This window comes from Leucoraja erinacea, chromosome 38, assembly GCF_028641065.1.
Source record: "Leucoraja erinacea ecotype New England chromosome 38, Leri_hhj_1, whole genome shotgun sequence".
NCBI lineage: Eukaryota > Metazoa > Chordata > Chondrichthyes > Rajiformes > Rajidae > Leucoraja > Leucoraja erinaceus.
The window spans coordinates 8,669,715-8,695,877 of NC_073414.1; the positions used below are offsets into that span (position 1 = coordinate 8,669,715).

A 26,163-nucleotide genomic window follows, 5' to 3' on the forward strand; every position below is an offset into this window, starting at 1 on the left:
AACCCTTAACAATCTTATATGTTTCAATAAAGTGTGATTCTGATCATCTTTAAGAGGAGGAATAGCGCCAGTATAATAGTAGTCCAGTAGTACACCGAAGATAGATACAGGTTGCCGCCTATCCTGCTGAGTTACTGCAGCATGTTTTGTGTGTATCAGTAGTAGTGCAGCCTGGCACACAGGGTCCACGTGGAGCGCAGGCGGAGCCTTTTGTTACAGTTCCGAATGTGGTTTCATTTGATGGACGTTCGGATCGGCCAATAGCGGTGCGGGGACGCAACGGCCGCGACCAATGAGGTATAAGGGTGGGCGGGCCGTCGCGTGGAGCGGCCAATGGGATATCAGGGACAGCGGACCTTCGCGTGGAGTGACCAATGGGATATCAGGGATAGGATATCAGGGAGGGCGGGCTCTCGCGTGGAGCGACCAATCGGAACGGAGTACATTGTTCCGCGGAGCCAATGGGAGCGCGGAGCGGGCGGTTGCTGGGTGGTGATTGGCCAATGGACGTCGGCGGGGCGGGAGGAGCGGTGACGCGGGGCTATTTATAGGCGGGCGCCATGTTGTGTGTCTGTGCCGGAGTGTGAGGGGAGGGAGACGGACGCGGACCCGCGGCGCGGCGGCAGCGGCAGCAACTACAGCGGCGGCGGCGGCGAGATGGCGACCAGGCAGCAGGTGTACGATGGCCGGGCGGCCAAGCGGCAGAGGACCGAGAACGATGGCAGCCGAGTAAGGGCGGAGGTGACGAAGGAGATAGAGATAGCGGCGCGGCAGGCGAGGCGGGGGGCGGGGCGGTGCGGGGAGGGGCAGCTGAGGGCGGCAGCGGGCGGAAAATGGCGGCGCGGGCAGCTTACGGAGCCGGGGCCGGGGCCGCTCGGCGGGACGAGGACGAGGACGGGGACGGGGACGGGGACACCGAGACTGGGACCAGGCCTGTGAGTGGGACGCGGGGGGGAGGGAGGGTGAAGTGGGATTCGACTCCCATCCCGCCCGCCTGGGCCTGTGAGAAGCCGCGGGGAACGGGGGCGGCGGTTGGATCCCGTCCCTGGGGCAGCGCGGTGGCCTCACAGCGCCGGAGACCCGGGTTCGATCCCCACCACCACCCCCGCTGCTGCTGTCTGTACGGAGTTTGCACGCTCTTCCCGTGACCCGTGTGGGTTTTCTATCTCCGGTTTTCCTCCCACATTCCAAAAACGTGCAGGTTTGTAGGTTAATTGGCTTGGTATAAATATTAATTGTCCCTAGTGTGTGTAGGTTAGGTTAGTGTGCGGGGATCGCTGGTGGGCGCGGACTCGGACCAAAATTTCCGCGTTGTAATTTTAAATGAAACTAAACTAAATAATCCCGCTCGGCGGGACGGGCTGTGAGTGGGAAGTAGGGGCCGGGCTGTGTGGGGAGGAGGTGGGATCCGATCCCGCTCGGTGTGTGTGGGGGAGAGATGGGGGTTTGCGTTTGGTAACTCCCGCCTCGTTAATGGGTTGTTAAGAGCCCGCTCTCCTCAAACGCCCACTCCAACGGCACAGATGACACGGGGAAGCCCGCATCCCACCGCAACCTCAGTTGCAACTGCTTCGGTCAATAATTCACCTAATAATGTTTGATAAATCATTATTGGTCATTGCTTCCTCTCAATTGTGGGCCTCATCGTCCACGTGTCCGCGCCTTTGTGTTCGAGGACGTCATGTGCGCTATTAATTATTATTTTTTTTCTCCTTACCTGTGCCTGTTGCTTTATTGTAATTTTCCACGTTCTTCTATCCCATTTTTTCCCATCCCAAATGTATGCCGTTTGATAGATTAGTTAAAATTTGTGGACAAATGCAGGGAAGTGAGTTGGGGAATGGTGATTTTAATCTTGTGGGCTGAATGGCTTCATTTGTTTTTTAAATGTTGCTGAGTTTAAAGATGTGTGTTGGGGCTTACATAGAAACATAGAAAATAGGTGCAGGAGTAGGCCATTCGGCCCTTCGAGATTCTATATGATCATGGCTGACCATCCAACTCGGTATCCCATCCCTGCCTTCTCTCCATAACCTGATCCCTTTAGCCACAAGGCCACATCTAACTCTCTCTTAAATATAGCCAATGAACTGGCCTCAACTACCTTCTGTGGCAAAGAATTCCACAGATTCACCACTCTGTGTAAAACATGATTTTCTCATCTCGGTCTTAAAAGACCTCCCTCATCCTTAAACTGTGGCCCCTAGTTCTGGACTTCCCCAACATCGGGAATAATCTTCCTGCATCTAGCCTGCCCAACCCTTTAAGAATTTTGTAAGTTTGGGCTTGGGATGTATATTTGTGAATTAGATATACCACAGGCCCAGTGTGACTGGCAGTGCAATATTTAGTCTGGTAGAGTGCCCGATAGCTGCTTTTTCACGATGATCCATCTTGTACGTTGGACTCTTGTACGTTGCTCTCACCTAGGCACATGAAGTGTAATCTATCACACTCCTGACTTGTTTCCTGTTGCTGATTTAGGTTCAGAGATTCAGCATGGAAACGTGCCCATCAAGTCCACACTGACCATCGATCGCGCATTCACATATTATTATTCCATTTTTTCATCCAGTACACACCAGTGGCAATTTACAGAGGCCAGTTAGCCCACAAACCCGCATGTCTTTGAGATGTGGGAGGAATGTGGAGCACCCAAAGGAAGCACATGCGGTCAGAATCGAAGCAGGGTTTCTATGTCTGTGGGCTGCCAGCTGTGTCACCATGGCGCACTAGTGTCCTTGGGAGTCCTAGTTAGCTGGATTATAATATGCCATCATTGATCCGGTTTTAATTCACAGAGCTGTGAATGCACTGTGCTACAAAAATGCTTCTCCAACTTGTTCAAAGTTGGTCAAGTACAAAACATAGTTTGCAGTTGCAAAGTTAACCAGGTTCAGGGTTAAATTGTGGGGCACCCTAACCGAAGTAATAGGCAAATGATAAAGTGTTTAAGATGTAGGGGCAGAACGGTGGCCCAGCGGTAGAGTTCCTGCTTACAGCGAATGCAACGCAGGAAACACGCAGGATTCCGACTATGGGTGCTGTCTGTACGGAGTTTGTACGTTCTCCCTGTGTCCTGCCAGGGTTTTCTACGAGATCTTAGGTTTCCTCCCACACTCCAAAGACGTACATGTTTGTAGGTTAATTGGCTTGGTAAATGTAAAAAAAAAAGTCCCTAGTGTGTGTAGGATAGTGTATATGTGCTGGGATCGCTGGTCTCTAAACCGAGAGAGAAAGGTTCATAGTTTAGAAAGTCGAGTAAAATTGCCTTGGGTGGAACTATAAATAGTGACGGTGGTTCTTGTCTGGAGACCTGCAAACAGTAGAGTAACAGGTGTCAAAATATAAATCAGGAATTTATTGTGGCACAATCTATATCCTGGAGCTCCCTGCCAAGCAGAACAGTTGGAGTAGTTTCAGCAGTGTACTGTATCAAGCAGGTAGGTCGTCACTACCTTGTCAAGGGCAGCAGGGATTTACAATGCATACTAATGTTGCCAGCAACATCCGGATCCTGAACAGTGAATAAATGGGAATGGTTACGGGGAACTTCAATTAGTCTGGCTAACCAAATTAGTGCATATAGTGCAGTGGATGGATTTTCTCCACCATTGTTGAGAGAACAGACTCTTTTTATTTAACATTGTGCATTTTCATAGGATTAATTAAATTTGGTAGGAAGGGGGACCTTGTACTATGTAGCATTTTACATGAATTGAAAGCAGCCCAATACGTTGTGATGTTTGAGCTGCCTGTGGTAGTTTGGAAAACGACATTTTAAGTTTGATGTGGTTCAGCAATCACAGTGGTTAACATTTGAAGCATGAATTCAAAATTTTACAAGAAACGCATTTCCTTGTTACCAGAGTTGTCTAGCAAGAAATAAGTGCTCAAAGCTTCCATAGTTACGCTGAAGAAAGCACTTGGGTGATAAGGAGATAGAGGGATTTGTCATATTTTGTCTACCTTCACGAATATGGTGCAGAAAATCTAGAAATAGCAGAGAATAATGGGACTAGAATGTGGAGCTGATGGCAATTAGCATGAGTGAAAAAATAATTGGGTGGATAATGGGACTGATAAGACCAGCATTCAAGTTTTGAGTCACCAATGGTGATAATGGATTCATTGGTTATCATTTCTCAAAGTACCATAGAGACTAGATCTAGGGAAGGTGGGGGTGGGGGGAGAGATAGTGGAATCCGTTGAAAAAATGGTAGGTTAACATAGATTTATTGAAAACCTGTATTTATTTGACACAGTAATTAGCAGAATAGTCGAGGGGATCCAGTGGATCTGGTGCATTTGGACTTGAGGAACACTCTTATTAAAGTGCTGTGTTAAAGTCTGATGAAAGGTCTCGTCCCGAAACGTCGCCCATTCCTTCTCTCCAGAGATGCTGCCTCACCCGTTGAGTTACTCCAGCATTTTGTGTCCACATTTTTGCTAAAGTTCTGTGCATGAGGTTTTTCAACCTAATTTGAGCACAAGCTGCAGGCTGTGGAGTCCCAATGGACAAAGGTGGAATGTGATTCATTTTCTGGTTGACGTACGTACGTCATCAGGACTGATGCATTTAACTCATTGTTGTGTATGATTGCCTTCAAGGATTTTGAGTGTCGCATGGCCAACATGCCATGTTTGCTGATCAAATGATACCGTGGCTTAAAAATAAGATCTCTGGGTCCATGAATGCTCAGTATTGTATCTTGGCAGCTGAAAATAGACAGCTAATTGCTGTTGGGAATTCCAAGGATTTACAACAATCTTAAGTGGTAGTTGGGGAAGGACCCTCCTGATATCTAGGGACCTCCTGCCTTGATCTGTACTTCATTGTCTGCTAGAATAACTCATAAGGAATGTAGACTCTTAAAGATTTACTTACTTGTGAATTGGTTAATTCTGAGGGGAGGGGGGTGATATTGATGACCATGTTAGTAAGATGGGGAAGCATTTGGAATCTAATCCTGAAAAATGTGGGGATGTTATTGGAGGATTTCTACATAAGGGAGTTATGATAATGAATGCTAGGATTCAAAGATATGCCTCGTTTGCATCTTATATCTGATCTTACAACCAGAACTGCTGCTTTATATGATTTATTAATCAATTGCCGTCATTTTTTTGTGTGCTTTCTGTTTCATTTCATCCTACTCCACCATTTCTTCCCCCCTCAGACAGGTTGAATATACTCACGCGACATTGGAGTTTTGATTGGTTTCTGGACATTTTGCCTTTCTGCTCTTGTGGAAACTTAATTAATTTGCCTATCTTTACTGTTCAAACTAGCATCTTTCTGTCTAGTAATTCAAATAATTCAATCAGTAATTCTAGTAATTCAAATAATTTGAATCCCATTGAGGTTAATGATAATCCTATAGTTTTAAGAATTGCCGTCTTGTGTTTATTAATTAAATTCTGAAGTCCACCCGAAAATGTGGCGCAAATGCTGAGATTCGAGGCACTGATGTCCCCCAAATCGCCAGACACCTTGCCAATTACCCCCCTCCCCCCTTCCCGTACAAGAAACGACCCCTTCGGCCAAGGATCTGGAACACTGACCTGACTGGAGCCAATGGGTAAAATTATGTGGATGCAAACAGATGAACGGGATGGGTCATCTCATTGTGGGTAGATTATTAGAGAAGGCATTGTGGTAGATTTCTAGAGAAGATGCTTGTTGTTCCCGGGCAGATTGGTGTAGTGGGGAGATGACACAATTCACTGCACTAACGTAACTCTCCTTTGCAGCAACAGGATGGCAGCTATCTTGAAGATCCTCATAAACCGTCTCCATCCCCTGTGGTACATGTCAGAGGCCTGTCTGATGGAGTAATGGAGGCAGACCTTGTCGAGGCACTGCAAGAGTTTGGTGCCATCAGGTAAGCGCAGGTCCAGAGTCGATGGAAGATTGTCCTTCGCAAATATTACATTTATTAACTTTCCCCGTGGTGGATAATATTTCATGGGCTTATTTAAAATGTGAGTGATTGGCAAAGCCCGAACGAGGTTGTGAATCGATTCTGACACCCCTGCTAGAATTGCACAGTCCGTATCCTGACCTAGTTTCTGAGATCCTGGTTCCCATCTGCTGCCTCCAGATTATAATTAGACCTGACATCATGTGTAGTGACGTGAGTGCAATTAATTGCCTCGAGGCTGAGCCAGATTCATTTTTCAGGTAACATAGATTATAGCAGTGTAGAATTCATGAAATTTAAAAAGCAGATTTCTGACTTTTGGTAATATCTATTTCAAATTTATGTCACAACGCATTTACAAATATAGCAGATTTGATTGCAGATACACCATCGAAACAATCCATGTTTCCTTGGAGACGTGGGGGGGGGGAATAATTAGTGGGTCAAAGGTGTATTGTTGAATTATTATTGATTGACCTCTGGCAAAGTGGTAAATCCAGCACTGCTGTGGAATAAGGGTGTTGGAAAATTGGTGGTAGACCTACAATTTGTTCATCGAATGTGGCAGAGATTAAATGAGTAGAAATGCAGTGTCAGAGCGAAGTGTTAAATGTCAATTGGAAAAAAAATCATTTACTCGTTTTGGAAGTGACTCAGACCTCTAGGTGCAAGCTTTGTGATAGCAAGACATACATAGATACATAGACACAGAGACAATAGATGCAGGAGTAGACCATTCGGCCCTTCGAGCCACCACTGCATTCAATATGATCATGGCTGATCCTCCACAATCAGAACCCCCTGATTCCGCTAGCCCTAAGAGCTCTAACTCTGGCCATTCTGTCCATCGAGTCTACGACATTCACTCACGCATGATCTATTTTCCCCCCTCTACCCCATTGTCCTGTGTTCTCCCTATAACCTTTGACACCCGTACTAATCATGAAACATCTACAGTCGTTTATATGCTGGACTTTTAACCTGTGGAACCATATGTGGGTGCACATCACTGAAGTCATGGTGACACTGTGGTGGACTGATCGCTATTCTATGCACTTGTTTGTCAGCAGATGTATTGGTGCTTGAATTCCAGATATTTGGATTTGGCAAGGGATCCCATAATTGACCGTTGAGTTATGAAAACGAAGGTCTTCTTGCACTATGCCCATACCTGTTTAGAAGGAGCAGCTGAGCACTTTTCTCAACCTGTCTGTAAAAGAGTCCCAGCCCAAAACGCTACCTGTCCAGTCCCTGCCCGAATACTGCCTGGCCCACTGTTCCTCTAACACTGTTGAATCATGATATCAGAATCTACTGCATGTCTCTTTTTTAGTAGTTTGTTTCATGATCAATTTATCAATTTGGATGAACGAGAAATTTATAATTTGAGCCATTTTGTTGCTGAGCTCCATAGCATTATTTAATTGAAGATTTAAAATGGCTAGCTCTCCAATTAACATTGTTATATTCTCTCATTTTGACTGTCACCCATAAGGCTAAATCACAACATGCTTTTTTTTAAAGGAATCCTTATTGCTTTTTCCTTGGTTTAAAGGCAAAACGCTTTAGCTCTTTGTTGAAGATAGTTCTGGGAATGCCTTGCTTAAAATGGAGGCATTACTTGACTACGTTCTCACGTCGACACCAACTGACTGACGTTCACAAGTGACGCCAGCTTTTCTTTGTGCTTGCAGCTATGTGGTGATGATGCCAAAGAAGCGACAAGCATTGGTGGAATTTGAGGAGCTGAATGGTGCGTGTGCCTGTGTGAACTTTGCCGTTGAAAGTCAGATCTACGTGGGTGCGCAGCCTGCTTTTGTTAACTATTCTACCAGCCAGAAAATCTCCAGGCCCGGTGACTCAGATGATTCCAGAAACGTAAACAACATACTGCTCTTCACAGTGATGAACCCCATCTACCCAATTACAACGGTGGGTTAGCAAATGTTATTGTGCATTGTGTACAGTTATTAACCATGAAACAGGTGATGAGGATTAAAATCAGTAGGACTTGAGAATTTAAATAATACATTTGTGTCACAGTTCAGCGATCCGCATTACACTCTTTATGCTCAGTTGCCCAGTGGTTAGTTAGTTTTCGCTTTAGAGTTTGAGATGCAACATTCGGACCTCCGCTGCCGATCGATCACACGTTTCATGCTAGGTCCATGTTATCCCATTTTCTCATCCACTTCCTACACGCCAGGGGAAATTTACAGAGGCTTGTTTAACCGACAAACCCGCACACCTTTGGGACGCGGTCACAGGGAGAACATCCAAACTCCGTACAGACAGCGCCTAAGGACCTGAACCTGGGTTTCTGGTGCTGTAAGGCAGTAGCTCCACTGCTGTGCCACTGTGCTGAGTTGTTTACTGTAAAGCTCCCCTAGTGTGCAGTTGGGTGATAACATTTGCGATGGGGTTTGTAAAAAATATGGAGTAATTAGAATGGGATTGATACAAGATTGTGTAAATGAGCTTAGTGGGAGGAAGCCTGCTCTCCTGCTGTGAGACAACTAGTGCGAGTCCCAGCTGGTGCGACTACCACTTTTCCACTCCAACAAATGTGTTTGTACCCAGTGCTGTCTTTGTGGAGCTTGTGTGTTCTGTGCCCTTTAAATGCCTCACTTTCTTCCCTCATGCCAGCAGCAGTGGTGTGAATGGGTGCTTTATCGTCAGTGTGGATTCAGTAGGCCTGATGAGTGTGTTTCTGCACTAAATCACATTATAGCAGTTGAAAGGGGGATGCAACATTTAAGTGTGCATCTTTATACCTTTTCTTTTGTATCTTTATATAATTTATTCTGTGGGCTGGAAGAGAGGGCAATGTTGAGCACGATGTGAAACTGTAAGCTCATTATAACAAACCATTGTTTTTATTTTACAGGATGTGTTATACACAATTTGCAATCCTTGTGGACCCGTGCAAAGAATTGTCATATTCAGAAAGAATGGTGTGCAGGCAATGGTGGAATATCCTTTTTAGCACTGAATGTGTGGGGGCATTGGACAAAGTTTCCACTTTGACATATTCTATTGTTAAAGTAGTAATGGGGATATGGGCACACTCCTATGGCTTTTGTAAGTTAATTGGTCCATGTCTGGGATCTGCATTAGCTGCAGCAGTGAGACACACCAGTTGTTTTGGATTTAATGCAAGCTGCAGCTCAAGCAACTGGCACAGGAGTGGGATAGAACAGTCAATTCAATTATGTTGGTGACTGAAGAATAAACTTGTTTAATAAAGAACTGCAGATGCTGGAAAAAATTGAAGGTAGACAAAAATGTTAGTTTTTCCAGTATTTTTGTCTACCTTCGAAGAATAAACATGGGCGAGTTCTGTTTTTTTAATCTTTCCTACTGCCCCCTCTTGTCCATATCCCTCCAAACCTGGCCTATCCATGTACTTGTCTAACTGTTTCTTCGACATTGGGATATCCCAGCCTCGACTACCTCCTTTCACAGCTTGATCCATACACCCACTACCTTTTGTGTGAAAAATTCCACGACAGCCTATTCCATTTGTATGTTGATGTTCCACTTCTCTAACGCCTCTTAGTCCCTTTGTTACTCTGCTTGTTATCTTCTTAAAGCTCCATCTCACTCGTGCTGCATCAATCTGTTTCCCTCGATTGAAATAAGCTTTAATCTCCCTGACTTTAGTCCCTTTGCCATTGGCTCAAACTACAAATTTGACCTGAAATTATATGACTATTTCCTCCTCCCCCCCCACTCCATACAGACAGCAGTCATAAACCACTTTCCCACGGTACGAGTTCATTTCAAGAGCTCTCCCGAGTTTGGCCTGATTCGAACTCAGAGATTTACGGTAATGGCCGTAAATCTCGTCGGTACTCGGGGCTCTCGTGGACATTGTTACATCATCTTCACAAGTCTTCCCGTGCTTGCCTGTCGTTTGCAAGTCTTCCCGAGTACCTGCCGTTAGCGCTAAGGGACGTCCCCCAAGCTCCGATGTACGCGCTACATTCATTCTCCGTGCCTACCACGAGTTTGATTTTCTTTAAACTCGGGAGAGCTCTTGGAATGAACTCGCACTGAGGGACAGGGCTAATAGTAGTGAGGATCAAATGCGGCTCTCTGGCTCTGCAAGGTAGCAACCGTAGCGCTGTAAGGCAGCAACTCTGCTGCTACGCCTCTGTGCTGCCCCTTCAATGTGCCTTTCATCTGATTTTATTTATCTTAACTTGAGACACATTTGACTCTGTGCAGAGTGCTCAGAGAGCAAAAGCATCTCTCAATGGAGCAGACATTTATTCTGGATGTTGTACCTTGAAGATTGAGTATGCAAAAGTAAGTGACATGTTAAAATGGACGTACTGCCTGGTACTCTCGCCAATGAAGAATGAGAACATTGTTGAACTGAGACGATGGGTTGAATTAATTTTATTCCAACAAATCTATATTTCCACAATTGTAGAATGTCTTGTTATGGCTGCTAAATGACATTGAGGTTAGAATTAAGATAATATCTATGTTGTAAACATGAAACTCTTGTAACATGGTGTCTGTCTCTTGGGGTGATGAGGTGAAAGGGTTCACAGTGCCTCAAAGCTTGGTTTGTATTGGATAATCACACTACGTTTTTTGGCTTGAACCATGGTTGTTTACTGGAAAGCAGATGTTCCACATTAATTCATTGCACTAATATAGTTTGAATTCCACTCTATAGCCTACTCGTTTGAACGTCTTCAAAAATGATCAGGATACATGGGACTATACAAATCCTAATTTGGGAGGACAAGGTAATATACACTTGGTACATATGCATTTAAATTTACATGCAATTCTTGAATTTTGAAACTCTTGTACATTACCACTTGTTTTGCAAATTACATTCCATCTAACCCTACACCATATTTTACAGTTATAACATTGGTGCTGTCAATTATGGCAATTCAGAAAAGCTTCCAGCAACATTGGAATACTGCACCTTGTAGGCTTCTAACAACTGCTCAATCTGTCTTATGGTGGTGGGTTCTCGTTTGGTGAATTGCTTTCTTTTCCAGTCATCGGATGGCTGTGGAAGCTCAGGATAGCTGAACAGGCATGCACGTGGGTCTATTGGTAACCAGCTTAATAACCTCTTAAGCTGCTGGCAAGCTTTGTGGTTAAACCATGCAAAAAAACACCCCATGATGTTTTTGCTTACCACGTAGTAAATGGGGTTCTTAAGTTGATATTACAACTATAAATGTGGAGCTTGTGTTTTATTTTAACAATTTGTGGGACGGATCTTATCTTGAGTTCTGTTTTGATCTGGTGATCTAAACATGGTTTATATTTGTTTCTCTACTTTGTCACTGCTCGTGTAATTAATTTACTTCAGTTTGATTGTGTTGAGCTTAATCACATGTAACGCTTTTATCCCCAGCAGCTACCTGCATCGTGATTTATACCATGGTTTATTTGTACCAGCTAACTGCTTTGCTTTTCATATTGTCAAAGCACAATGTCCGCCTTGCCAAAGTCAACTGTTGGGTCTGGGATTAGTTGGCAAGATGTACAGGCCCTTCCAGTACAACATGTTTAGTAAGGCTACAGGAATCCTTACATTTGGATTTGAACGATTCTGAAGCTTTGGTGGATAATACAGAATTGTTATACATTTACAAAACCTCTGCTTTCTACAGCTTTAATGGAGGTGTTTTCACTGCTTATTCTACACAATTACAGATTAGGGAGATTTATTAGCCTTGGTTGAAGTTCTCTCTAGCTGCTGAATGGTTACAGGGTTACTGGAATTGGTCCGTTCAAGGCATTGATGTCTAAAGTCTGAGCGTAGTATTTTGTGTTTGAATCCACAGCAGTTACTTCATATAAATTAATGCCTTTTACCCTTTAAGCACTCTTAAATAAACTATAATATTGCAGTTGAGGATTGAACGGTGGATTAAGGTTTACAGCCTTTACTGAACTTGTTTTAGTCAGTTTTAACTATTCAAACAATCATCACAGTTTCTGAAAATACTTTCTTTGTGTATATATAAATGAAATTGCACATTTCTCTGTTACATCTGTCAGGATTTAATCTTTAAATAATCAATGATTCTGAATTATTTTGACTTAAGATTTGTGTATCATTGCAGTCCATAAATGGATTAGAAGTTTTGATTTTCTGATGCTTCATAAAATGCCACTCTGTTATTAATCACTAAAAAGAAATGTTGTGAAATCAGCGGTTTTGGAAGGCCAAATCTTCCTTCCAGTTTGGTTGTGGGGCTGGACCAAGCTTTGAAATGGCCAAGGAATACAAAGTTTGCAGTCCTATCCAGATCCCAACAATCCTATAAAATTGTTGGTAAACATCAAGATTCAAAGCTTATTTGTTTGCATTGCGTAAGTGCCTCAAACACTGCCCAGAACATTTCACTTTAATTGCAGAGATATTTCTAGCATGGAAGTGTACCAAATGGTACGGTGAAATAGAGCTTTTAATGTTGAGATTTTTATATTTGCAAATGCACAAGATTTTTTAATGGCGAGTAAAATTGTGAACTGGAATTTGTACAGGGGGAAAAACCTGCCTCAGCAAAGCCACGATCTCCGTTACATTCATGAATAAATTTTCAAATTTTTCCAAAGCACATTGTATCCGAATGAGCCTCAAACACATGTAGCTATTCTGCCAAACATTAAATCAATGGTGTTGTTTCAATGGGTGATCACAGCACCTGAAAGATTGTTTCAAGAATATGAAGCAGGTAGAGTTTCAGAGTTATAAATATCTTATTAATGATCTACTGTGAGTTGGCACACATTGTTATTCATATTCATGTCTCCTGGGTGTTCTGTATAATTGCTCTTGCAATTCACTTGGGTACACTGATATTTCAGGGCATTTCCAAAATAGGTAATCCAAGTCTTAAAAAATATCAGTAAGTGCATCAAATAAAATTGTGGTGGATTGTAGTTTTGAAAAATGTATGTTCTGGGTGATAAATGTTTTCCTGCTTTCATTATTACTCTGACTGAAATTTGTGTCAAAGCAGAATGTTGCTGGAAGTTTTCCATCTTTTGCACGCTCCACAAGGTTTGACTTTCCTGGCAATTGGCAGGTCCTCTAGGTGTTCAGGGACAGTAGTCTGCATCAACTGACATTCTATAGACTAGAGGCAAAGGCATAAAAGAGTAGTTTGGACATCAGCACCTAAGGTTGACTACAAATTGACAGGAAAACTGATTACGGGTATTGCTAATGGCTGGTATTATATGTCCTTCATAGGGCAATTACTTTTCTAGTTAGAATTTACCAACATCCTGATGAACACCAGTTAAAGCCATTTAAATCGACCGTCATTTTAATTTCTGCGGTTCATTTTATGAAAACTTTCATTTATATATTTGGGTATTCTAGCCACTCTACACATGGGAGCAGGCAGCTGATTTACCTCTGCTAGTCTGATGCTCGCTCATTTGAGATTTGGCCTTATTTTTATGCGCAAAGCTAATCAATATCAGTTCAGGCCTGAATATAGAGTTGCATCACCTCCATAGGAATGCATGACCTTAATCTCTGGGCGGTGATGTTTTAGCGGCTTCTGAAATTGGACTGTTAATTTTCTTTAGCATTAACATTCCGATATGCCCGGGGTGTGTCCCAAGTGGTTTTAAGGTGCCATGAAATGCATCTTTGCATTGAACAGAAAAGGAAAGTCAAACCTGAGATTTGGCAGCCCAAATGATGACTGTAAATTGTGACAGCATGTATTTAACCAACTTTGTACAGTTCTTTCATTGAATTCCTTCATTTAATGCATACTGGAATTTGATTTGGGTATAGTGAATCTTAATCATGGTGCACTTCTCGTCTATAACGAGCACATCTAAGGCAGCATTAATATTATATAATGCCTTTAAAAATAGGGTGCATGTGCGTGACTCACTATTTGGAAACAGCATAGCTTCAAATTAACAACAGTGTAACTTGCAAGTAAGAACGGTGTAAGTTTGCCAATAACTGGAGTTTAATCTCACATTAGGAGTTTTTCATAATTTAAATATGTTCAACTGTGTTTATCTGTGATCAAAATAAAAACTGGAATTGTATTTTTTTGCTTAAATGTTGAACTGTGCTTGATAGCCTGTTAATTTTAAACTGCTTTTGCATTATATAACAACCATTTGATGGGTAAGGGCTCACAGTGCAACAGTAATAGGCAGACCTTTCTGGAGAAGCGAGCAGAATTGTTTCCTTACTGAACAAGAACAAGCTCCTGGTCCAATACATCGAGTGTCATACATTGAGCCAAGATCACCCAGCAGCGATACGACATGCCATGACTTACATACTGTGAGGCAAACCACCATTGTCCTAGACTTCTGAAGTGAAGGTAATGGAGGCAGACAATGAGGCATATTCGCCAGAGACTTAAACGTGTTCATTTTCAAGATTTCTTCAAACAAAGGCCAAAAACACTGCCTCATGTGAACTGATACAGAATTTTTTCAGGGGCTTCCCCTCACTTTGCTTAGAGGAATATTCGTCATAAGACCAGTGCATTCATACAACGCTCTTGAAGTACACGCTGAATTCCTTCCACCAGTCAACCCAACCTGTCGAGAAACATTCCTACATTTTCAGAGAACATTCAGACATGAACAACTGATACTCGGCAACATGCAACTTCAACAGGAGGGAATAAGAGACACATTGTGTGAGGCACATCAGTACAGCCATTTTGCTGCATAAACGATACATTACCAATGGTACACCACTGCCTATGTGGGAGATGTACACAGATCCTTCACAAGTAAGCCTTGCTACCACAAAGACCATCGCATCCAACACTACTTTCAGGAGCGCGACATGGAGGAACACTGGGTTTTCATATTCACCACTTTACTCAACCATTTGACATCTGTGAAGAAAATGTTACCTGAACTGTGAACGTTAAGAGATTGTTGCTAGATGCAATTGTTAGAAGCTAGTACTGTCTTTGTAAAAGATTTCTATTCATTGCTGTAAAACGTGTAATGCAGGGTTGAAGCATATGTTTGGGGCGCCATCTTTCTGCAATAAGTTGCTGTTGAAGCATTGGGTGGTAAGGAAAAAATGCAGAAATATTGTGCACATGGACGTAATTCTCTAACTCTGGCTGTAAGTAGACCTTTTTATGCTTGAACCTTTGTGACATTAGATTTATTAGACTGTTGTATAAATTCAAAGTTCAAAGTCTTAAATATGTATCTCTGTACTGTGGGGGAAAAAATTGTAGTTCTCTTAATGTATTCTATGCTGGGTTTTTTTTCTTTCTCCCTGTACAAAGTTTTGGTTTTACTTTTCTATTGCGATTGTTTTGGGTGCCATTGAAAATGATTTTAACTTGTTTTTTCCCCTGCACTTTTCACTTTGCACAGGAGATCCCAACAAGAGGCAACGTCAACCCGCATTGCTTGGAGACCATCCTTCTGAGTACGGTAAGAATATAGGCTGGTGGGAGTGAGGTGACTGACCGATCCTATTTGAGTACATTGAAATTCGTTAATGCCGGTGGCGATTTATAACTTCAATGAGCAGAATTGGGCCATTCGGCCCATCAAGTCTACTCCACTATTCAATCATGGCTGATCTATCTTTCCCCCACAACCCCTGACATCCATCCTAATCAAGAACTTAGTATGGGGAACTAATAAACATGGGGGCGATAGCATGTTGGCCTCCAACCCGACACACTATCCTGACTTGGAGATATACTGCAGGTAGATAAAAATGCTGGAGAAACTCAGCCGGTGAGGCAGCATTTATGGAGCAAAGGAATAGGCGACACTTCGGGTCGAGACCCTTCTTCAGAAATATATTGCTGTTCCTTCATCACCCCTGACACCCTTGCTAATCAAAAATCTCAATGTGCCGTAAAAAATTAATTGACAGCCTCCTCAGTCAAATGGGGCAATGAATTCCACAGATTCGCCGTTCGTGCCCTCAGTCTCTGACGCTGCAGTAAAGGCTGTAAACCGTAATCCCTCTATTCCTCGTTAACCTCCAAAGCCTCCACCCACGTCTTCTATAATGGGGCCCAGTTCTGTAACTGCTGTACCCAGCTGCCTACTTCACAACCTTCCTCACTGTGCAACTCCACCAATTTTGGTGTTGAATGTAGGCTTACCAATCCATCTATATTTGCTGTTTATATAAACCTCAAATAAGGGCCCCTGTATCACAGACCTCCGTGCAGAATAACAACACCTTTTCTCCACAACCCTGTCTTTTGTGAGCAAGCCAGTTCTGAATCCAAACAGCCAGGTCACCATGAATGTCATGCATCTTGAACACTGACTGCCTGCTTGATGTGAAGGCATTGGGAGTGTAAGAGAGGCAAGCAGTGCGTGTGACTGGGAACTTATGAGAGGGACATGTCCATTGCAGTTTAATGGTTTAGGAAGGAACTGCAAGATACTGGTTTAAACCGAAGGCACACAAAAAGCTGCAGTAACTCAGCGGGACAAGCAGCTTCTCTGTAGAGGGAATGGTTGTCGTTTTGGATCGAGACCCTTCGGACTGGTTAGGGATAAGGGAAACGAGAGATATAAACTTAAGATGTGGAAAGATAAAGAACAATGCATGTAGGCAACTTACAGCCCAGTGGTATGAATATTGATTTCTCTAACTTCAAGTAACCCGACATTCTCTATCCCTCCACCACACAAGTCGCACCAGCTTCTTGGTTCACCCATCATACAGCTAACAATGGCCTGTTTCCTTTATCATCGTTAGTTTGCATAAGTTTCATTATTTATCTCTACATCATTGTCTATATCTCTCTTATCCCTTATCCCTAACCAGTCTGGTCTCGACCCAAAACGTCACCCATTCCTTCTCTCCAGAGATGCTGCCTGTCCCACTGAGTTATTCCAGCTTTTTGTGTTCATCTGCGGTTTAATGTTTGTTTGTTTTTCAGTGCATTGCCTCCTGAACAAAATCCATGTATCTGCTTTGATTTCCTACTGTAGGAGCCCCACAAGGAGGTTATAGTCACTATCCAGATGATGACTATGGTCCACCGGCCCATTATGAGCGCCGTCGGATGGGAGGTCCCCCTCCTGTGGGTGGTCCTCACCGGGGCCCACCCAGCCAACGCTATGGCCCTCAGTACGGTCCACCACCACCCCCACCCCCACCAGAGTATGGGCCGCAAGCCGAAAGCCCAGTGCTGATGGTCTATGGATTGGAGCCTTCCAGGATGAATTGTGACCGGGTATTCAACATCTTCTGCTTGTACGGAAACGTGGAGAAGGTGCGTGTTGTGTCGTGTATAAATGTCTTCTTGTAAATCAATTAACCACATTTCATTATGCAAGTTTGTATGCCTGATTTTTATTCATGTGAAGATGGTATCTGTAATGCAAGTGCCGACATCTGCTGGAAAATTATTGGAGAGGTTTCTGAAGGAGCTATACATGCATTTGGGAAGTCGAGAGTAGTCCACGTGTGTATGTGTGCGAGAGATCACGGCTCTCATTTGTTTTGAGTTTTGGAATATTAACCAAGAAGCCCTGTACCCACTATCAATATGGATTTTTCTTACGATTGGGGAATTAAGGGACTAGAGGGCTTAGAGGAAAGATTTAATTAGATCCCAAGGGGTAACATTTTCCACAGTGGGTATATGGAACATCCTGTCAGATTAAGTGGTTGCGTCAGATACATGAATGCTTTGAATTATTTGGGCATGTACATGGATAGGAAAGATTTAGAGGGCTATGGGCCAGATGTGTGCAAGTGGAAATAGTTTGAATGGGACAGCATGGACGAGTTGGGCCAAAGGGTTTGTTAGCGTGCAGTATGGCTCTATAACAGACAGAGAGCTGATTCTTCACACAAATGGTGGTGGGGGTATGCAACAAGCTGCCACAGGAGGTGGTTGCTGAGACTATCCCACTGTTTAAGAAACAGACAGGTACATGGCTAGGACAGATTTGGAGAGCTATGGACCAAGCGCAGGCAGGTGGGACTATTGTAGCAGGTCATGTTGGCCGGCGTGGTCAAGCTGGGCCGAAGGGCCTGTTTCCACACTGTATCGCGCTGACTAGTAGCTAATTGAAAATTAATTTTGTTTAGCATCATTTTTAGTTCTGTTTCTATATATTTTTTTCTGCTTTCACAGGTGAAATTTATGAAGAGCAAGCCTGGAGCTGCCATGGTAGAGATGGGAGATGGATTTGCTGTGGATCGTGCCATCAACCATTTGAATAACACCTACATGTTTGACCAGAAACTAAACGTGTGGTACGTGGGGACAATGTGGGAAGTTGATTATTTCTCTCCCCCCGCGGAGATAGTCTGATGAAGGGCCTCGATCCGAAACATCACCCATCTCTTCTCTCCAGAGATGCTGCCTGTCCCGCTGAGTTACTCCAGCTTTTCATGTCTATTGTTTACTGCAACCTGTTCAGGCCAAGTCAACTACTCAGTTAAAAGTCAGCCTTTGCACAATGTATAAGGCCTGGGTCTTATGAGATTGCTGCAGAGCTGCTGATCTTAGAAGGTAGACAAAAATGCTGGAGAAACTCAGCGGGTGAGGCAGCATCCAGGGAGTGAAGGAAATGGGCGATGTTTCGGGTAGAGACCCTTCTTCAGACCTGCTGATTTTGGAACGTTGGTTTTATATTTAAGGCATGGGTGATGCGGTTAAGGTATAGTAGAGCATCAGAGCTGCAAAACCTCTGGTTGTATCAGGGAAGCCATGTTTCTGCGGGTGGGATTGTCAGAATTGGACAATCAGGATAAAGGAACTGGGAGTCTCTTACAATGTGACTTGGTTGATTTGAAACACTGGGATCAAGATCCTTTCAAAGCTGCTTCATAAATTGATGGTGAAATGAACCCTTTAGGTTATTTCAAACGGTATTGTATCTTTTTGTAGAAATAAGCAATTGCAGGCGCTGGTTTACACAAAGGGACATAATTCAGCGGGTCGGGCAGCATCTGTGAGAACAAGGGTGACATTGCGGTTGATAATCAACATGGGCAGATAGCACTGAACCTGAAACATCACATCCATAAGATAGGCAGAAAATTCTGGAGTAACTCTGGAGATCAAGAATAGGTGACGTTTTGCGTCAGTGCCTTTCAGAGTGCCTGACCCGCTGAGTTACTCCAGCCTTTTCTATCTATCTTCGGTATAGACCAGCATCTGCAGTTCCTTCCTATACTGTCACCTGTCCATGTTCTCCACAGATGCTGCCTGATCTAAGGTCAATTACTTTGTGTCTTTCATTGTGTCTTCCTGCTCATTTGGGATTGGTATAACATTGCAAATACCTGTCATCAAAGTTGGTAAACATTGTTCACTTTTTAATGGTATGAGCAGGAGGTATTTTGTACACATAGCACAAACTTGCATTTTAAAAAATATTTGTCTGCTTGTGTTTTTTTCCAGTGTATCCAAACAGCAGGCTATAATGGCTGGTCAGTCGTATGAACTTGAAGATGGCTCTTGCAGTTTTAAGGATTTCTCTGGCTCAAGGAACAATCGCTTCACCACCCCGGAGCAAGCGAGCAAGAACCGAATCCAGCACCCAAGCAATGTCTTGCATTATTTCAATGCCCCTCCAGAGGTGACAGAAGATGCTTTCTGTGAGGTACGGTTAAGTGAATGTTTTTGCTCTGTGCTACGTGACTCATCATGGTTACTACGGGTGCTGTCTCCAGAGTTTGTACGTTCCCCCCGTGACCTGCGAGGGCTATCTCCAGTTTCATTGGGTTGGTGTCATTGCAAATTGTCCCCGGTGTGTGCAGGGTAGTGTAAGTGTGTGGGGATCGCTAATCGGTTCGGGCGGAAGGGTCTTTTTCCGTACTATCTCAGCTAAACCAGCTTGCCTCTGAAGTTTGTAGATATTGTTTAAGGAACATCATACAGTGAATGCTGTTTTTTTGGTTTGTGTCTGAATGAGATATTGGTTATTTATTGCTTGGAGACTAAACTGTTCTACGCAGGAATGTTTAAGAAGGAACTGCAGATGCTGGAAAAATCAGGGTAGACAAAAATGCTGGAGTAACGCAGCAGGTGAGGCAGCATCTATGGAGCAAAGGAATATAGCTCCATAGATGCTGCCTCACCCGCTGAGTTTCTCCAGCATTTTTATCTACCTTTAACTAAGCAGGAGACTGTTTTAACAACTTCTGGCAACTGAGTTACAGAAACTTCAATGGGACTTGACAAATAAAGTTGTGGCTGGTATCCCTCGGCCAGTGCTGCTTATAGACAGAATGGCAGGGTCTGGTACAAAATGATCAATAGAATCAGTAGAATTTCAATTCTTTTGAATGGAATTGGATCAATAGAAATAACAGTTTAAACATTAAGCGGTGGTTTGATTTGAAAGGTGGGGATGTGTGACTTAAAACGAGTTGAAATGCCTCTCCCTAGCCTCAACAGAAAACTCCTCTTGTTTCAGGTGTGTGATGAGCTGTGTTTGAAGAGACCATCGGCTTTCAAGTTATTTTCTGGAAAGAGTGAGTATTTGGTGTTTGTCGATGTAGACCAGGGGGGTTTGCATTCTACTGTGAGGTTTGCCCCATTTTGTTTTGCCGCTTGTGATTTGACTCTGTGTCATTGTTGTAGGTGAGAGGAGTTCCTCTGGCCTGATTGAGTGGGACACTAAGAACGATGCCATGGAATCACTGTCCCTGCTGAATCACTATCAAATGAAGAACCCAAGTACGTCCTTCTGCATTAAAATCTTGTGCTGTATTTTTTGGTTCTTGAAAATGCTGGATTGCATTACATGAGTGTACACGCCCTTATAAAAAATGTTCACGTGCATAGAAAGGCATTCATGTCAATGCAGCCTGTTGGCTTGCGTCATGATTTTACAATTGTCGTAGTAGTAAAAGTATAAGCATTTCTGGGACTTTTGTTTGAGGGAAAGTGCTGCGTCTGCCTTGCAGAAATTGCGTGTGCATCTAATGTGACGATGTCGCCAACAACTTGCTCTATACGTCAGCGTGCTAATCTCTGCATTGTGTGTAGGAAAGAACTGCAGATGGTGGTTGTGTAACTCAGCGGGGCGGCATTTCTGGAGAGAAGGAATGGGTGACGTTTCGGGTCGAGAATCTGAAGAAAGGTCACCTGTTCCTTCTCTCCAGAGATGCTGCCTGTCCCACTGAGTTACTCCAGCATCTTGTGTCTAAGCTCAGCAACATATTGCCATCAGCACAATGTAAACTCCAAACCTACGCATTCTTAGCCTTGCTGCAGCATAACAAGTTACATGCTAAATACCCCTCTATTACACATTACCAACAATTGCCATCTATATTCCAATTGTATCCGCAATTCAAATAGTATTTTTGTGTTCATTCACGATGGGCAAGTTTAAATAGAAAAATACAATGCAAGGTGGTTTTTGAATGACAGAAAATTGACCCATCAAAGGGGCTTTTGGAAAGTAATACATCAAATGCATAAAAACACATTACATTACAAATACATTAAAAATCAATATCCCAAATTCCTTTAGATTCTGCATTCATACTTGTACAGTACGGAAACCCAACTTGCCCAAGATGCCCCATCTGCACTAGTCCCACCTGCCTGCGTTTGGTCCATATCCCAATAACCAGTGGTTCTTAACCTTTTTGGCACCAGTATGCGCATACGTGAACAAAATACTGTATGTGGTATGTACCTTTGTTAGGTTCCTAAACATGGGCTCAACAAATTGATAGGTTATTTGTGTTCCCTTCTAAGCCCAAACGACCACGAGATTATGAACCACTGCTTTAAACCTTTCCTATACATGCACCTGTCCAAATGTCTTTTAAGTGTTATGGTACCTGCCTCAACTACCTCCTCCGGCAGCTTGTTCCATGCACCCAGCACCATCTGCAGTATTCTTGGTTTTTGATTATATATGTGGCACTGCTGCGATGGGGCTGTTGAAGTCCAGTCCATGCCGGCAGTGTCGTGCAGTACTGCATTAAGCTGATTACAGCTGCATGTCACAGCTCCAGAGGTAATGTTTTCAGCCATACATACATAAACCAAGTGAAAGTCCGTCTAGACCTGCCTGATCTCCCAGTTGCCAAACACTTTAATTCACCTTCCCATTCCCACATTGACCTTTCTGCTTTGCCATTGTTAGAGTGAGGCCGAACACAAATTGGAGGAACAGCACCTCATATTTCACTTGGGCAGCTTACACCCCAGCGGTGTGAACATAGATTTCTCTAACTTCAAGTAACCCTTACAATCCTCTCCTGCCTAAGTTGTTGCTGGCTTCAAAGTCGTCTTGAGTCTCATTTGTCTAACTCGTTTTCACTTGGCCCACAGCTAACAATGGCCTGTCTCCTTTATCATCGTTACTTTTTTTGCATATCTTTCATTCATTTGTTCTATGCCTCTCTACCTCACCATCTACATCTCTCGTATCCCTTTCACCTGACTCCATCTGAAGAAAGTACTTGACCTGAAACGTCACCCTTTTCTGCCTGACCTGCTGTCTGTCTGACCTGCTGAGCTTTTTGTCTTATCTTTGATGTACATTTGACTTCACTTTGCTAAAGTGGTTTTGAAAAGACTGACCTGCCTTTTTCTTAACCCTCCAGGTGGTCCATATCCCTACACTCTGAAACTGTGTTTCTCCACGGTACAGCATGCAGCGTAAAGACCAGCTCAGCGATGGACTGCCAGCCATTCTCTATAATCGTGACTTGTATTTTAGTATTTTTATGCAGTTGTTAAAGTGCAGTAAACCTTTCATTCATACAGAAGAAATGAGCCACATTGGGTATTCCAGTTTTTTTTATTTTCTAGTTATAGGTTTAACTTTTATTTTTAAGTAAACCCATATTGTAGAAGTGAAATACTCTTCATTTTTATCACTTGTGATTAGATGGAGATCCAGTACTATGATTCAATAAAAGACAAACCATTTAACTGGCACAATTGTACCTTTATTTCAAGCTAAGGACTTGCCAGGCCCAGAGGGCCTGAGCTATAGGGAGAGATTGGGCAGGCTTGGACATTATTCCTTGGAGTGCAGGAGGCTGTGATATTAAGTTTAAGAAGGAACTGCAGATGCTGGAAAATCGAAGGTCGACAAAAGTGCTGGAGAAACTCAGCGGGTGATGCAGCATCTACGGAGGGAAAGAAATAGGCAACGTTTCGGGCTGAAACCCTTCTTCAGACTGATGTGCGGGTGGGAAGAAGAAAGGAAGAGGAGCCAGAGGGCTGAGGGGGAGCTGAGGGAGACAGTTGGGACTACCAGAAATTAGGGAAGTTGATGTTCATACAGCTGGGGTGTAAACTGCCCAAGCGAAATATGAGGTGCTGCTCCTCCAATTTCCAGTGGTCCCCACTCTAGCTGTGGAGGAGGCCCAGGACAGGAAGGTCAGATTCGGAATGGGAAGGGGAGTTGAAGTGCTGAGCCACCGGGAGATCAGGTTGGTTATTGCGAACTGAGCAGAGGTGTTGGGCGAAGCGATCGCCAAGCCTGCGCTTGGTCTCACTGATGTAGAGCAGCTGACACCTAGAGCAGCGGATGCAATAGATGAGGTTGGAGGAGATACAGGTGAACCTCTGTCGCACCTGGAACGGCTGCTTGGGTCCTTGAATGGAATCAAGGGGGGACGGTAAAGCGACAAGTGTAGCATTTCCTGCGGTTGCAAGGGAAAGTGCCCGGAGAGGGGGTGATTCGGGTGGGAAGGGACGAATTGACCAGGAAGTTATGGAGGGAGCTGTGATATTAAAATGTTTAAAATCATGAGGGGAATTGATAGGGTGAATGCACAGATTTTTACCCTAAGTGCGGGAATCAATTTTGGGTAACATCGACAAACCTCCCTTTCTCCTCCCCACCCCTCCTTTTTTGCCCCTTGCACCCTTCCCCATAAACTTGGTTGACCTTGCACCAGATTCTCCCTCTTCTCTTCCCTTCCTCCCCCCTCGACCATCTCCGCAGTTTCCAGCTATGTGTACCTCTCGGGCTCACGCCCGTCTCGATCCACGGAATCTCCATGCCCGAGGTCATACGAGCAGCTGAGAACCTAACTCCAACCAGCTGTCCATCCTATCGGCAATGTATCTTTGTAGATTAAACACCATGGTGGCACAGCAGTAGAGCTACAGCCTCACAGCACCAGAGACCCGGGTACGATCCTGACCACAGGTACTGCCTGTACGGAGTTTGCACGTTTCCCCAGTGATGCCGAGGTGCTTTCTCATGGATCTCCGGCTTCTTCCCGCACTCCAAAGACATATAGGTTTGTGGGTTAATCGGCTTTGGTAAAATTGTAAATTGTCCCTAGTGTGTGTAGGAGAGTGCTAGTGTACTGGGTGGTTGCTGGTTATCCACCCCATGATCTCTCCCGTATCATTGCCATTTTTTCCTGTAAAAAAAATTCCATTTGTGTTTTTAGCCCAAAATACATACGATGTAGATTATTTGTCATTTGAATAAATTATTTTGACTGATGAATAAATGGCTGTATGGAGATTACACCTCTCCCCGTGATGGCGTGGGTTTCCTCCTGGTCCTCTGGTTTCCTCCCACATCCCAAAGACGTGCAGATTTGTAGGTCAATTGGTCCTATGTAAATCACCCCTAGAATGTCGGGAGCGGATGAGAAAGCAGGTTAACTGAACAGGGTGATCGATGGCGTGGCTTTGGTGGGCTGAAGTTTCCATTCTGTATCATTCGATCAAAGACTGCTTCACCCACCCTCTCGCCACTTCCATTCCTGGCATCGAGGGTTGCAAATGGATCTCCAGGTGGAGCTGCCATTCATGCAATCCTTCCCCTTTTCATTTTGCGCTCCCAATGTGACTTCCTCAGTGGCAGACAGCTCAAAAAACAACTCTTGTTGGCCAAAGTGCTTTACATTGGTGGAGGTACTAACGTTGTACAACAGTGGTTCATTGATTAAATACAAACATCACTACATACATATAGCCCTCGCTCAAATGAGGTCAAGAAAGGCTTGGGAGGTGATGAGTTTTAAGTCTCGACTTAAAGGAGTCGATGGAAGGGGGCCGTTCTGATGGGAAGAGGGATGCTGTTCCACAGTCTAGGAGCTGCTTTGTAGACATAAAGGAGAATCTTAAGATTTATTTGGAACCAAAAGGAGTCTTGCTGTGGCTTTTTGGACCAGTTGCAGGCGAGACGGGGAAGATTGGCTGATGCCAGTGGAGAGGGAGTTGCAGAGGGAAAGTGAAAAGCTTTTTGTTACATGCCATCCAGCCAAAGACTACATGATTACAACCAGGATCACACTCTAGCTGATGAGAGGACTGTTTAGTTGTTTGATAGTAGCAGTTTGATAGAAACTGTCCCTGTAGGAAGTTGTTTGATAGTAGCAGGCGCTGGTTTAACTCTTAGATAGAAATAAAATGCCGGAGTAACTTGGCGGGACGGGCAGCATCTCTGGAGAGAAGGAATGGGCGATGTTTCGGGTCGAGACCCTGAAGATCCTTTTGTGTTGATTTACACAATAGACATTAGGTGCAGGAGTAGGCCATTTGGCCCTTCAAGCCAGCACCGCCATTCAATGTGATCATGGCTGACTTCTGTTCCAATTGTTTATATTTCAAGGTGATTATTTTTTTTTCCTAACAGCTGCTTTTTACACCATGCACATAAAAATATGAAGACAAATTCACCCCAGCGGTGCAAGGGCTGTAGTACCAGGCGGGGCCGCTAAGTGGCTGGCGTTGTGGGTCGCTGTAGCGAGTTGCTGGCGGGGGGGGCGCTGTAGTGGCGCGTCACATGGTATTGCTGCAGCAGCACCGGGTGGAGGCTGCGGTACCGGGCTCGGCCGCGGGGAGGAGGGGGGCGCTGCAGCAGTACCGGGTGGAGGCTGCGGTACCGGGCTCGGCCGCGGGGAGGAGGGGGGCGCTGCTGTGGCACCGGGTGGAGGCTGCGGTACCGGGCTCGGCCGCGGGGAGGAGGGGGGCGCTGCTGTGGCACCGGGTGGAGGCTGCGGTACCGGGCGCGGCCGCGGGGAGGAGGGGGGCGCTGCTGTGGCACCGGGTGGAGGCTGCGGTACCGGGCTCGGCCGCGGGGCGGAGGGGGGCGCTGCTGCAGGCACGGGTGGAGGCTGCGGTACCGGGCTCGGCCGCGGGGAGGACGGGGGCGCTGCTGAGGCACCGGGCTCGGCCACGGGGCGCGGGGAGGCGCTGCTGAGGCACCGGGCGGTACCGGGCTCGGCCGCGGTTAGGAGGGAGGCGCTGCTGTGGGCAGCGGGCGGTGGCGGGCTCGGCCGCGGGGAGGACGGGGG

At 44.6% G+C, this 26,163-nt stretch overlaps 1 protein-coding gene across 2 annotated transcripts; it reads left to right on the top strand.

Moving 5' to 3' along the window:
- Positions 1 to 573: 573 nt before the first annotated feature.
- Positions 574 to 22,834, top strand: LOC129714254 (heterogeneous nuclear ribonucleoprotein L-like). Of its 2 annotated transcripts, none has more exons than XM_055663803.1 (13): positions 574 to 729; positions 5,755 to 5,885; positions 7,619 to 7,856; positions 8,812 to 8,897; positions 10,139 to 10,235; positions 10,615 to 10,687; positions 15,303 to 15,362; positions 16,896 to 17,179; positions 18,050 to 18,171; positions 19,325 to 19,526; positions 20,343 to 20,400; positions 20,510 to 20,605; positions 22,495 to 22,834. In XM_055663803.1, the coding sequence occupies exons 1-13, from the start codon at positions 658 to 660 to the stop codon at positions 22,551 to 22,553; spliced, it is 1,578 nt and encodes a 525-aa protein (XP_055519778.1). In that variant the 5' UTR covers positions 574 to 657; the 3' UTR covers positions 22,554 to 22,834. The 2 variants fall into 2 exon arrangements, with proteins under 2 accessions (XP_055519778.1, XP_055519777.1); XM_055663802.1 differs by having other exon boundaries at positions 578 to 741.
- The last annotated feature ends 3,329 nt before the right edge of the window (positions 22,835 to 26,163 follow it).

Bases quoted from the DNA above. Each gene is read 5' to 3' on its own strand.
- LOC129714254 (XM_055663802.1), top strand. From the start codon at position 658: ATGGCGACCAGGCAGCAGGTGTACGATGGCCGGGCGGCCAAGCGGCAG. The intron at 8,898-10,138 runs ATATCCTTTTTA...AACTTGAGACAC, and splicing joins GGTGTGCAGGCAATGGTGGA to ATTTGACTCTGTGCAGAGTG. The intron at 10,688-15,302 runs GTAATATACACT...CACTTTGCACAG, and splicing joins TCCTAATTTGGGAGGACAAG to GAGATCCCAACAAGAGGCAA.